The sequence below is a fragment of the Garra rufa genome, chromosome 16, assembly GCF_049309525.1.
Source record: "Garra rufa chromosome 16, GarRuf1.0, whole genome shotgun sequence".
NCBI lineage: Eukaryota > Metazoa > Chordata > Actinopteri > Cypriniformes > Cyprinidae > Garra > Garra rufa.
In genome coordinates, this window is record NC_133376.1 from 22,109,178 (window position 1) to 22,124,115 (window position 14,938).

The 14,938-nt window shown below is 35.3% G+C and overlaps 1 protein-coding gene across 1 annotated transcript in view; it reads left to right on the forward strand.

Annotated features, from left to right (window-relative positions):
* Positions 1 to 12,640, forward strand: part of rxfp1 (relaxin family peptide receptor 1) — a 73,385-nt gene extending 60,745 nt beyond the window's left edge. The window contains exons 15-18 of the mRNA XM_073820487.1: positions 217 to 446; positions 3,701 to 4,111; positions 6,233 to 6,451; positions 8,752 to 12,640. Of these exons, the coding sequence (XP_073676588.1) occupies positions 217 to 446; positions 3,701 to 4,111; positions 6,233 to 6,451; positions 8,752 to 9,053 (1,162 nt within the window). The 3' untranslated portion in view covers positions 9,054 to 12,640. The remainder of the gene's footprint in view (positions 1 to 216; positions 447 to 3,700; positions 4,112 to 6,232; positions 6,452 to 8,751) is intronic.
* The last annotated feature ends 2,298 nt before the right edge of the window (positions 12,641 to 14,938 follow it).

Sequence of the window (14,938 nt, forward strand, 5' to 3'; positions counted from 1 at the left end):
CTCAAATTGTTTTGACTTTATTCTCGTAATATTTCAACGTTAATCTCACAATCTTAGATTTTTTTTTTTTGGGGGGGGGGGGGGGGGGTTCAGACGTGATGTTTTTTTAATATATGAGCATAAACTAATCAGTATTTGTGTCTTTATGTTGTGGCATGACCAAAATGATGATTTGATTATGTTTGTCATTTGTGCTTCTTTCTTGTTTCCTCTCAGCTACTTCAAAAAGTTTCAGTATTGTGGCTATGCCCCTCACGTCCGCAGCTGCAAGCCCAATACTGATGGCATCTCATCTTTCGAGGACCTTTTGGCCAATATCGTGCTGCGTGTGTTCGTCTGGGTTGTCTCGGCAACGACATGCTTCGGCAACATCTTTGTGATCTGCATGCGGTCCTACATTCGCTCTGAGAACAAGCTCCATGCCATGTGCATCATCTCTTTATGCTGTAAGATGATATTTTGCATCTAATGCAGAGCCATTTGAACTAAGTGTGACTAAGTGTGTCTGAATACATTTCGGGAGCACTATATGCTGTGCTGAAGATCGCAGTGTGCTGCTCATCATCTCCTTGTGGCAAAAACAATTTCACACATAATTAGTCTCATGCAGCTTTCTATGCGTCTCATGCAGCTTTCTATGCATTCTTCTTTTTGTTGTTTTCCTTTACGTCTAGCATAGTTCCAAATATTATTTAGCCTGTCATGAATATATTTAAAAAATATTTTGTGCATTTAACCGAAAATTCAAGCTTTCTCCTTGAGATTAGAAAAAAATCTCATTTTATGGAGGCTGTCCCAGTTCAGCAAGTCGATGGTCCATTCTAGAGAAACAGACTGATAGCCTAAAGGCAGCTCATAGCCGGCCAACAGCATTCAGAGCTTGCGTTTACCTGGCGGTTCTCACTCTTGACTGAAGTGCTGCCACATGTCTCTCTTTTTAGCGCATGAAATTCACCCACGCTTTCTGCTTCCTGTAAACTGACCGCTGCTGCACAAAGAAAATGCTGTTTTGTTAACACTTCCTAATTCATATTGTACACACTACAGCCTGCTCCCAAAGGAAATAGCAACCTATGATAAGCAGTCCTTTGATTTCTGTTCTTTGATATGGGCTAAATAAGAGGAAAATCAAAGTTGTGCACCGGGCTAGAGAGTGCTACCAGAGGCGATTCAGAATACATGGAAATCAAGCGCTCAGTGTCCACTTTGAAGTGTAGATGTCGCACTTAGATGTAGCAACATTTATTGCTTATTTTTACAGTTACAATTAAAGGCACAAAATATAATTTAGCCATTTTCATAACAAAATATCCAAAAACACTTGCAAAGTGTGATATATTTTATGCAGTTGTGCACTTAAATTATTATAAAATATATAAAAAAAATAATATAGTCTCATATGCACATACATTTTTAAAGTTGTTAAAGAGGCTGCATTTACAGTTGAGGTCAAAAGTTTACATACACTTTCCAGATTCTGCAAAATGTTGATTATTTGACCAAAATTAGAGGGATCATACAAAATGCAAGTTATTTTTTATTTATTACTGACCTGAATAACATATTTCACATAAAAGACATTTACATATAGTCCATAAGAGCAAATAACAGTTGAATTTATAAAAAACGACCCTGTTCAAAAGTTTACATACACTTGATTCTTAATGTGTTCTTTCCTGAATGGTTTAGCGATAGTTGTTCATGAGTCCCTTATTTGTCCTGAAGTTAAACTGCTCGCTGTTCTTCAGAAAAATCCTCCACATCCCACAGATTCTTTGTTTTGTTTTGTTTTTTTCAAAAAAAAGTGTCCATTTTAAGCCTTTCCAACAATGACAGCATGATTATAAGATCCATCCACTGAGGACAACTGAGGGACTCATATGCAGCTTTTACAGGAGGTTCAATTGTTCAAGATGCTTCAGAAGAAAACACGATGCACTAAACAGCATCATGTTAAAGGAGTAGTTCACTTTCAGAACAAAAATGTACAGCTATGATTGTTTAGAGCCCTTTGAAGCTGTATTTTGGAAGTTCAATCTCGGAGGCACCATAGAAGTCCATTATATGGAGAGAAATCCTGAAATGTTTTTCTCAAAAAACATATTTCCTTACAACTGAAGAAAGAAAGACATGAGCATCTTGGATGACAAGAGGGCGATTACATTATCTTTAAATTTTTGTTCTGAAAGTGAACTACTCCTTTAAAGGTAAATTTAACTTATTTGTATTCTGGAAAACATGTAAGCATCTTCTGTAGTGCAGTACTAAATTAAAAAAAAAAATGATATTTAGGAAAAATAAGAAAAATGTACACATCTTCATTCTGTTCAAAAGTTCTCTCCCCCGGCTCTTAATGCATCGTTTTTCCTTCTGGAGCATCAGTGAGCATTTAAACTTCCGTAAATAGTGGCATATGAGTCCCTCAGTTGTCCTTAGTGTGAAAGGGGTCTCAAATTAACACAGTCATTGTTGGAAAGGGTTCAAATGCACAAAAATGTTGAAAAACCAAAGACTTTGTGCGACCCGAAGAATTTTTCTGAAGAACAGTCAGCGGTTTGAATGTTCAGGACAAACAAGGGACTCATGAACTACTATTACAAAAAAAAAAAAAAAACACACACACACATCTGTGGATCATTCAGGTAACAACACAGTATTAAGAATCCAGTGTATGTAAACTTTTGAAACAGGGTTATTTTTTAAATATTCAACAATTATTTTCTCTCATGGACTATATGTAAACATCTTTTATGTGAATTGTCTTATTCAGGGTTTTGTGAAATATTATTAATAACTGTTTTCTATTAAACATTTATTCCTGTAATGGCAAAGCTGAATTTTCAGTAGCCTTTATTCTAGTCTTTTAAATATATATTCTTTATAGCACATTTGTAAAAATTTTGCTATTACATTAAATGGGCCTATTTTTAGTACAACTCACCCTACTGAGCTTTTCATGTATATTGTATAGTTGTAATACTTTGGAAATCATTATGACCCACTGCCTGCCTCAGGCGTGGTCTGCTCATGCTGCTTATGCCATGTGCTAAATGCTCTACAATTACAAAGTAGCTGATCGTGCCTGAATTGCTCAATATTGTTTCCTGTGTCAATCTGACCGTCACGGGTAAAGTTTCTCGGTTAAAAGTCTATGGGTTGAGAAATGCTCTCAATTTTAGTGCACCTGGGGGGGGAGAAATGAGTCAGACGTGGAAAGTGGCAGACTGGTAATAAAGGCTTTTTGATTTTCAGCCTGCTGTCAGTTTTCATCAATTTTATTTTCTGTAATGGCTGGTTGAAGCAAACTGTGCTCCAAAAATTCTTAAAATAAGGCTGAAAAAGAAGTACAACTTCTGTTCAAAAGTAAAACTACTACTTTCTAGTTCTAAAAACTTTAGGAACACAAGTAATATATCTCATAACTTTTATGTACAATCAGTATACTCTTTATTTACTACGCTGAACCTACAAACAAAGCCAGCACAGAGTGATTTAATGTTTGGTCTTCAGTTTAAGAAAGGATACAGTGTAAGAGATCTTCTATCGTAGCTCAAACTCTGTTTTTATAGTGTATTGACTACATTAAAACACAGTGCTTTCTATTTAAAGCTATTTTTAAATGACTGAAAATGAAATGAAATGTAAAATGCACATGTAACTCATAAAAATGATGTGCTAAAGGTTTTTCTCTACTAAACAGGTGCAGATGGTCTAATGGGAGTCTACCTCTTCATGATTGGTGCGTATGACCTGAAGTTCCGGGGCGAGTATAACCGTCACGCTCAGGCCTGGATGGACAGTGCACCCTGTCAGGTGATTGGATCTCTAGCCATGCTCTCGACGGAGGTGTCAGTTCTGCTTCTTACCTACCTCACCCTGGAGAAATACATCTGCATCGTTTACCCGTTCCGGTACCTGACCCCTGGCCGCAGACGCACTGTTACCATTTTGGTGGTCATCTGGATCTTGGGCTTTGTTATTGCTTTCCTGCCTCTCGTCTGTAAAGGGGTTTTCAGAAACTTCTATGGAACCAATGGTGTGTGTTTCCCTTTACATTCTGAGCAGCCAGAGACTCTCGGAGCACAAATCTACTCCATCGTGATTTTTCTGGGTATGTGCGAATCCTTTATTTGTGTTCAAAAGATGTTCTATTAGATGATTGCGCACAGCAGTCAGGTTCTGGCCTTAAAAAATCCCAGTCATTTTCTCTATAGAGAAATATATTTTTAATGATTCAGTGTAAATCATTTATGACAGACCTACCAAAAGCTCTGAGGTAATGGTATGCTTTTATTGAAGCCACCAGTCAAAGTCATTTCAACACTTCAAGACAGTTCTCATACATCTTCAATTGTCTTTTTTGTAGTTTGATATATGAATATATTGAAATAAATATTTTTTTTATTACAGCTGTATTATTATTTAATACAACTAGACAGTTGAAGTCAAAAGTTTACATACACCTTGCAGAATCTGCAAAATGTTATTTTACCAAAATAAGAGTAATCAAAAATGCATGTTATTTTTTTATTTAGTACTGACCTGAATGAGATATTTCACATAAAAGTTTGTGAACATACATATAGTCAAGAGAAAATAATAGTTGAATTTATAAAAATTACCCCATTCAAATTTTACATACACTTAATACTGTGTTGTTACCTGAATGATCCACATTTTTTTTTTTTTTTTTTTTTTTTTTGTGATATTTGTTTGTTAGTCCCTTGCTTGTCCTGAAAAGTTAAACTGCCTGCTATTCTTAAGAAAAGTCCTTCAGGTGCCACAGATTTTTTGGTTTTCAGCATTTGTGTTATTGAACTCTTTCCAACAATGACTGTATGATTTTGAGATCCATCTTTTCACACTGAGGACAACTGAGGGACTCATATGTTACTATTACAGAAGGTTCAAATGCTCACCGATGCTTCAGAAGGAAAAACAATGCATTAAGAGCTGGGGGTGAAAACTTTTAAAATGGAATGAGGATGTGTACATTTTTCTTATTTTGCCTAAATATCATATTTTATTCATTTAGTACTGCTCTTTAGAAGCTACCGAAGATACTTACATGTTCCCCAAAAGACAAAATAAGTCAAATTTACCCTGATCTTCAAATTCAAAAGTTTTCACCCCCCAGCTATTAATGCATAGTTTTTTATCGGTATAAATACATAAAAATGCTGAAAAACCAAACAATCTATGGGACCCGGAGGACTTTTCTGAAGAACAGCACGCAGGACTGTTCAGGACAAACAAGGGACTCATGAACAACTATTGCTAAAAAAAAGCAGACACACACAACTGTGGATCATTCAGGTAACAACACAGTATTAAAAATCAAGTGTAAACTTTTGAATGGGGTCATTTTTATAAATTCAACTATTATTTTCTGACGTGGACTGTATGTGAATGTCTTTTATGTGAAATATCTTATTCAGGTCCGTACTAAACAAAAAATAAAATGCATTTTACATGATTCCTCTTGTTTTGGTAAAATAATTAACATTTTGCAGATTCTGCAAGGTGTATGTAAACTTTTGACTTCAACTGTATATATTAAATACATACTAAAATGTATATATGAGAAATATCACGCAAGTATCAGGAGTTCTAATGCTGGAGAACAAAAAAAGAGAAAAAATACACTGTATTTACCTTTCATCTCTTTGTCTATGAATTTTTCAATAATGTTATCATTCATTTCAGAGCTGATTGGTTTGGTTTATGTATGTTTTGATTCCCTATTGAGAGAATCAATAGAAAAGCACGCCTGGAACTGAGACAGCTAAAAAAAAGTGGTTGATCAATATTGCACTTTGTGCAAGCTTTTTAAGATATTTGATACATAATAAATCCCTCTTCAAAAGTTTATTTTTTTGCTAGCTTTTCTTTTCTTACAGCAGTAAGAGTTGTTTTGGACTCCTTTGTTCCTGGTTAGGAAATTGTTCTCTCTGTGAGTGCTCAATTTGTTTGTGTGATAGAGGTCACATTGAGAGGTCTAAGTTTAGATTGGGAAAGAGGACTAAGGGCACTGACGTTATTAAGAGAGAACTGAAAATATGTGGTGGTTTCCAGCGAAACATCTCAACAATAACTTAATCTTACTTGACCCGAAAGGTGTTTAAAGTGTACTGTTGTGGTGATTATGTTTTGGATTGAGGTCATCCTTCACCTTGATGAATGCTTTTCACTGTTATATATCATGTCAAAAACATATCCTGTTTCCAAACAGGTCTCAATCTGGTGGCATTTCTCATCATCGTACTGTCTTATGGAAGCATGTTTTACAATATCCAGAGAACAGGAACGCAGACCACCAAATACAGCAACCACATTAAGAAAGAGCTGACCATCGCCAAACGCTTCTTCTCCATTGTCATCACCGATTCGCTATGCTGGATTCCCATTTTCATACTCAAGATTCTTTCGCTGATGGAGGTGGAAATCCCTGGTAAGTGCATCACAGGGCCATTTCAAGTCTTTAGGGTCATCGATTTCTTCAAGGATAAAGCTGATACAGTATTTTTTGTTGGCTACAGTAATTTATCATTCTGTTACACTTCGGTGTGTTGTAATGGTTAAAGGGATAGTTCACACAAAAATGAAAATTATGTCATTAATTACTCACCCTCATGTCATTCCAAATGATTTTGAGATCCATCCATGCATTAAGAGCTGGGGGTGAAAACTTTTGAACGGAATGAGGATGTGTACATTTTTCTTTTTTGGCCTAAATATCATATTTCATTAATTTAGTACTGCTCTTCAGAAGCTACAGAAGATACTTACAAGTTCCCCAAAAGACAAAATAAGTTAAATAAACCCTGATCTTCAAGTTCAAAAAGTTTTCACCCCGACTCTTAATGCATCGTTTTTTATCGGTTCATCTCTAGAACACAAATTATGATATTTTTGATGAAATCTGAGCTTTCTGACCCAGCATAGACAGCAATGCAACTACCACATTCAAAGCCCAGAAAGGTAGTAAGGACATCATTAAAATAGTCCATGTGACATCAGTGGTACAACTGTAATTTTCTAGAAAATGGTTATAAAATATGACAAGAATTTAGAGTTAAACTATGTCAGAACAAATTCATCTTGATAATGTCAGATATCTTGATAGAAAGGTATGTCATGGATTACAATCAACCAAAAATTCTGACAACTTTTAGTATGACAACTATCAATATTTTGTTGACCAAATACCAAGCAATGCTTAACTTTGTTTAGTCTGTGATGTAAAAAGGTAAATTAAATTATTATAAATGAACTATAGTGTCCTGCACCCACTAGTAAAAAAAAATATCAATCTAATTATATCTGAGTGATCTGAATGAGGACTGGAGCATTTAAGCTTCCAAAAATGGCACAAAAGCACCATAAAACTGTCAGTTCCTATGGCTATATTCCAAGTCATTTGAAGTTATGATTTATAGCTTTGGATGAGAAACTCCAAAAGCTGTCATTTACTGATGATCTTTCCCTTCAGTGAGCAGCTACCTGCTGAAACTAGATTGAGTCAGATTTTGCAAACTGGTTGAACTGATTCATTGAAAAAGATTTGACTTGGCCTTAGAAGACTTAGAGTATAGTCACGCAGGCTACTTTTATGGAGTTTTTATTCAAAAATATTCCTTTTGTGTGTCACTAAAAAAAAAGTCATACAGGTTTTGGACAACATGAGTGTAAAAAATGACAGAATTGTAACTTTGGGATGAGCTGTGCTTACACAGGTTTTTCTCTAATGATAATGAATTGTTTCATAATTTGTGACCCTGGACCGCAAAACCAGTCGTAAGTAGCACAGGTATGTTTGTAACGATAGCCAACAATACAAAAATGATTGTCAAAATTATGTTTTATGCCAAAAACAATTAAAATCATGTTCCATGAAGATATTTTGTCAATTTCCTACCGTAAATATATTAAAACTTCATTTTTTATTAGTAATATGCATTGCTAAGAACTTCATTAGGACAACTTTAGGTAATTTTCTCAATATTTAGATTTTTTAACACCCTTAAGGTCATTGCACACTCCGAAATTTTTGTCCAAAATGTTTGCACGTTAAAAAATAAATGCGACCTCATATTGTGTCAATCACGTTTGCACACTGCCCCCGAAAAAGTTCAGATCAGGCTTGATTTTCTGCGTTTTCGAATCCGTAGCAAGCATTTTGATAGAAAATTTAGATTTCAGATTTTAAATAGCTGTATCTCAGACAAATATTGTCCTATACATCAGTGGAAACTTTCAGGTGATAAATCTCAACTTCAATAAAATTGACCATTATGACCAGGGTCACATTTGTGCACACAGGCAACCCAGAGTATGTGCTTTTTGTGTACATGTGGCTTCAGATATTTGTGATTTTCCTGATTATGATTTGTTTGTGAAAACATTCATACAGAGATTTCACACACAAACCCATGTGTACACGTGCTTTGTGAATGAGACCCATTGAATGCTCTTTCCACCCGCATAATACTCAACAATGACTGGGCAAATGACACTGTGCTTCATTATGATTGCTGTACCCAAGCTATATTTTTCTAGGACATTTCACTGAAAGATTACAGTTTTCTGTTCCTGTCCTCTCTTTGAATGATGATATTTCCAGAGATAATTAATGGGCAGTTGAGAAGTGGACCGCCTTGTCCAAAATGATTTTTCAAAGAAAAGCAATCAGCAAAAAATGACATGGGCTATCAACTCTCAATGCATAATTTTCTCCCCATTACTCTGCAGGAACCATCAGCTCATGGGTCGTCATCTTCATTCTTCCGATAAACAGCGCTCTCAACCCCATCTTGTACACGTTGACCACGCGGCCCTTCAAAGAGACACTGCTGCAGGTGTGGTCCAACTACAGGCAGCGGAGACCCCTCCTCAGCAGCCACCCGCCTCATCTGCCTTCCTTTACGTGGCAAGAAATGTGGCCCCTGCAAGAAAACAGCCAAACCCTCTGCACACCAGACTACCTGGCGCATCCATCCGAGATGTCTAACACCACCCAGTTAGTCCCTGTGGAGGGGTCGAACGGCACATGAGGTGGTCTGATGGGGTCCTGCCATCAGCATCACCTCATGCCTCAGCCATGGACTCATTTTGAAGGACATACATTTTTTGGGTATGTTTGTGGATGTTTACATGCATGTCCTCACTCAGAGCAGGGATAATAATGATGCACTGCATTTAAGGACTGTTCGCCATCATCAGTGTGTGTTTGTTTGGGAGGATATTTGGAGAACAGATGTTTGCAAGCCCTGCTGAAAAGACCTGCTACTGCTGGTTAAGAGGTTTGTTCAATCAAAAATGAAAATTCTGATAATTTCAACTATTTTAAAGGAACACTCCACTTTTTTTTGGAAATAGCCTCATCCATTCAGCTATTCTCCTGTTCTGGCGATATCACTTTTAGCATAGCTTAGCGTAGATCATTGAATCCTATTAGACCAATATCATCGCGTTCAAAAATGACCAACGAGTTTCGATATTTGTCCTATTTAAAACTTGACTCTTTTGTAGTTTTATCGTGTACTAATACCAGCGGAAAATGTAAAGCTGTGACTTTCTAGGCCGATAAGATTAGGAACTACATTCCCATTCCGGCGCAAAAGTCAAGGAAGTTTGCTGCCGTAATATGGACGCAGCAGGCGGAGTAATATCACGCCGGTCACATTGAGCGTTAACTTGCTGGGAACTAATTTCATGTGCTGCGTAATATTACTCCGCCTGCTGCGTTCCTTGACTTTTACGTCAGAATGGGAATGTAGTTCCTAATCTTATCGGCCTAGAAAGTCACAGCTTTACATTTTTCGCCGGTATTAGTACACGATATAACTACAGAAGAGTCAAGTTTTAAATAGGACAAATATCGAAACTCGTTGGTCATTTTTGAACGCGATGCTATTGGTCTAATAGGATTCAATGATCTACGCTAAGCTATGCTAAAAGTGATATCGCCAGAACAGGAGAACGGCTGAATGGATTTCAAAACGGTAAAACTCAACTTCTAAACTTGGGGGGGATTGGAAAATGAGGCTATTTCCAAAAAAAGTGGAGTGTTCCTTTAATGATGTCCTTAAAACCTTTCAGGGCCTTGAATGTGTTAGTTGTGTTGCTGTCTATGCAGGATCAGAAAGCTCTTGGATTTCATCCAAAATAATTTGTGTTCCGAAGATGAATGAAGATCTTAGGTTTGGAACAGCATGATTATTATGACAGAATTTTTATTTTAGGGTGAACTATCCCTTTAAGAAGCCTGAAACAGCATTAATTTCAACAGGGCCATATCAGCACAATTTATTTGATTGTATTGTATTGGTAAGCCATTGATAAGGCTTAATCAGTTTGTTTACAAGGGTCTGAAATGAGAAAAAATAGACATGGTTGAAAAAAAAAAAGTGTTGACTTCGTGTTTTTCCATCGGTCTGTGTTACACATTAGACTTTTGCCCCTGTTTGTCGTATTGATTGACATCTTGTCTTTTCAGTGTTAGTACTGGTGTGCAGCTATTCGGTGTTTAAGATGTGTTTCTTGTTCATCTGAAACTGTGTGTAGCATGTTAATACCTGCTGCTTTTTTGTACAGAATGTACATATATATTGTATAGAATTATTTTTATCTAGCCAAACTGGTTCAAGCGTCATTCAGGGTTTTAACCGATGTTGTAGGAGCTCTTCGGTTTCCATGTGAAATATCGTTTCTTATACTGTGAGGTGTGAAGGCAGGAGGGAGGCTGTTGTTTTAATTCGAGATTTCTGTCAGTCATTTTAATTGTCTTTCCCTTTTAAAACCACTGGAGAAACAGTGAAAATGTCCACTCAATGTTGCCTTGTTTTTATTCTTGAATCATCAGAAGGACTATACAGTTTTTTATGGAAATAACTCGCTGTACAAATAGAAACCCATGCATAATTTTTACATCCTTATTTGAATATTTTTGTCTGAAACTGTCTGCCTCTACGCACAATGGCATCTTCATTCAGGGAGTAACGTATAAAGATGTAATGGGAAGAATCTTGCACATGTCAGTGAGCATGAGCATATTCAGTCTATATTTAACCCTCAAAAATAATTATATACATATATATATATGAACTGTGACATTATTTCTATGACATTTTTACCACCGCACATAGTCATTCACAGCACTGTAATTTGGAATAAAATGGAAGTGTACATCATGATGGCAATTAATACATTAATACAGATCAAAGTATCAAAGTAATGAGATATTAACAAGTATCACTTTTGACAGTGAGATTTGAAAATGAATTTAATAAATTATAAAAACTTATAAAGTTTGATGTTTATTACACTACCAGTCAAAAGTTTTTGAACAGTAAGATTTTTTATGTTTTTTTTTTTAAAGTCTTTTCTGCTCACCAAACCTGCATTTATTTGATTCAAAGTACAGTCAAATTTTAAAATATTTTTACTATTTAAAACAACTTTTTTATTTGAATATATATTTTAAAATGTAATTTATTCCTGCGATCAAAGCTACATTTTCAGCATAATTTCTCCAGTCTTCAGTGTCACATGAGCCTTCAGAAATCATTCTAATATGCTGATTTGCTGTTCAAGAAACATTTATTATTATTAGAAAATGTATTATTATTATTATTATTATTAATATTTGAAACAGTTGAGTAGATTTTATTTTTTAGAATTCTTTGATGAATAGAAAGATCCAAAGTTCAGCATTTATCTGAAATAAAAATCCAGTCAATATAATTTTTTTATTTTTATTTTTTGGGGGGGAAAGAAACTATAGAAATTAATACTTTTATTTAGCAGAGATGCATTAAATTGATCAAAATTGATTATAGAGAAATTGATAATTTTATATAATGTATAACAAAAGGTTTCTATTTGAGATAAATGGTGTTCTTGTGAGCTTTTTTATTCAAAGAAACGATAATAATACATGTTTTTGAGCAGCAAATTAGAAATTAGAACGATTTCTGTAGGATCATGTGACTGCAGTAATGATGCTAAAAATTCAGTTTTGAAATCACAGGAATAAATTACATTTTTAAATTCATAAAGAAAACAGTTATTTTAAATAGTAAAAATATTTTAAAAGTTTACTGTTTGCTGTACTTTGGATCAAACGCAGGCTTGGTGAGCGGAAGAGACTAAAACATTAAAAATCTTACAGTTCAAAAACTTTTGACTGGTAGTGTATATGAATCATAATTTAGAAAAAAACATTGCTGTATTGTCATGCAAACAATGTCACAATGGTCTGTTTATGGTCTTAAAATATGCTTACCATTCTGCAGTGTTCTATTAGAATACATTACTCTTTATTTGGGGGTGAAATATGACCTGACATGTTTTTGTGCGATTCACCCAACTACAAAGACTGCTTTATTGATATCCCTCTGAGCAAGCACAAGGCTTTTATGTTGGTTGACTCCACTTTAGGGACCCATTTATAAAGAGCTGTCACCAGTTCAAATCAATTATTACTAAAACGCAATTAGTAGTGACACTCTCACAGTGTTCCTCTCTTACATGTGGAAGTTTATCATTTACAGCTGTGATCATTAAAAAAATGTTTCTGACACCATCAGGATAGTTTTATGTTTCCCTGAAGAAAATCCTGTTTTGTGACATGTCATTCTCAAAGATTACCTTTCATTTTATGAATGTAAAGATGAAAAATAAACAAATTTTTCGAAAAGATTTGGGGTATTTTAATGTTTGAATGATACGTTTCACAGCTCAATATTTGTCAGTGAAGGTGTTGATATATTGCTTCACACCAAACTCACCTGTGCTTCTAAATTTAGGTGAAGATCCCAAATGATTCACATGTGGGAGAATGATCAGGGCTAGGTGTGAAGACATATGACGTTATGAGGATGTGATTCACTCTTATACATATGGTAATATCTCTATTTTCAATACATTCATATATTTCTCCTACATGCATTCTGTCCTATTCACTAATCATCACTAAATTGTTTCTAGTAATTAAAACTTGCAAATGCCCCATGAGCAGCCACACATGATCAATAGTCCCTGTTCATTAATTTAATATCTTTTTCTCTAATTATTTGTATACATGCTTTGATGATAAGGGTTATCAAGTTTAATCACCATGTACAATTGAATTTTGTTCTATGAGGTGGAAAAGAGTAAAGAGAGCAATTACACTAAACACAGACTGTTGCAAAAATTAATAAAACAGTCAATTTCACAAACACTTAAAAATACTTGAGTCCAGAAAGTCCTCTCAGCCATAGGCCTGGTTCTGTAGACCCAATTATGTCTCACTGAAAACACAAGCCAGATCTAACCAGATGCACACACTAATACCATAATTTGGACCCTAAACAGAGAACAGGCTTATAAGTAGGTCAGTCTCACACTGTGACTGACCTGGACTGGAAAAGTCTTGACCATGTATGAAGTCTGTGTCGGCATGGAGACAGCCAGACACAGGCGAACTAGGTGACCCTATTGCCCATTAAATAAAGTGGAAACAGCTTTACTGACTGATAATGTGCCATAATTATGGGTGCATCTTGAAATCTGTCAAGAGCATTTTCCTAGAAACCTTTGGCAGCCAGTGTATATGTGAGCACAAAACCAGTCTTAAGTAGCACTGGTATATTTGTAGCAATAGCCAACAATAATACATTGTATGGGTCAAAATTATCAATTTTCGTTTATGCCAAAAATCCTTAGGATATTAAGATCATAATCCATTAAGATTTGTACATTTTCTACCATAAATATATAAAAACTTAATTTTTGATTAGTAATATGCACTTCTAAGAATGTCGTTTGAACCATTTTAAAGGTGATTTTCGCAATATTTCGATTTTTTTGCACCTTCAGATTTCTGATTTTCAAATAGTTGTATCTCAGCCAAATATTGTCCTATCGTTACAAGCTTATTTATTCAGCTTTCAGATGATGTTTTAAAAAAAATTAACCCTTATGACTGCTTTTGTGGTCCATGGTCACATATTATTAGCTTAATTATTATGAAAATAATATCACAATGCAAAAATGATTATGTAGTGGTCCCCAAAATTGCCTTCTTCAGTGTATATTTCACTTTTACAAGTATATGATCCCACATACTATAAGGTCTCTGAATGAGTTACTCTTGCAAAAAGCTATTCTTCAAAACCTACACCTGGTTCCTCTCTGGTGGAATGAGCTGCCAACCTCGAGCTGAACTCCTGAGACCATCACGTCCTTCAAAAAGCAGCTGAAGACCTTTTCACAAACACATTCCTGCTGAAAAAAATCAAAAAACACAAATAACAACAGACACCATCACAAAATGTGTAATGGTTTTACAGATAATAATAGGACTTGTATTGGTTATAATGGAAACTGTAATGGACCCTGTGGGTTTCTACAGGTAATGGTCGCCTTCTGTAGAGGGTTTGCACTGAATGTCGTGGTTTGGTCAGTTACCCGGATGCGGGGCCATATTGGAGATACTTGGATGTAAACATACTACTAAATACATTGTTCTGCTAATGTATGCTGTCCAAACTATTGAAAAACATGCGGAAGCTGCTAAATCATATAGAGAAGGACTTAGTAAGCAATATTTTGACAAACTGAAGTTAATAGGCGGTAAAGATACGTACAAGCAGTATTAATTAAGATATTACCCTAATATTTCACCTACCTGACCAGAAATGATAAAAACAAACACAAATGTTGCCAAGATTGGAAGATGGAAATCCTGGTTCAGTTTGGCCAACCGCAAACGCCTTTTGTTCCTCAGACAGTTTTTGCACACTCTTCTACTTGATTTGTTATAACTTTTGGCAGTCTATAGTACTTCAAATATTTTTCCTGGTCTGAACGATTAGTACAGCCCAAAACATGACAATAATCGACGAATTTTCAGCAGCAACAATCATCAAAATTTGTGAGTTCTGTTTGGTTT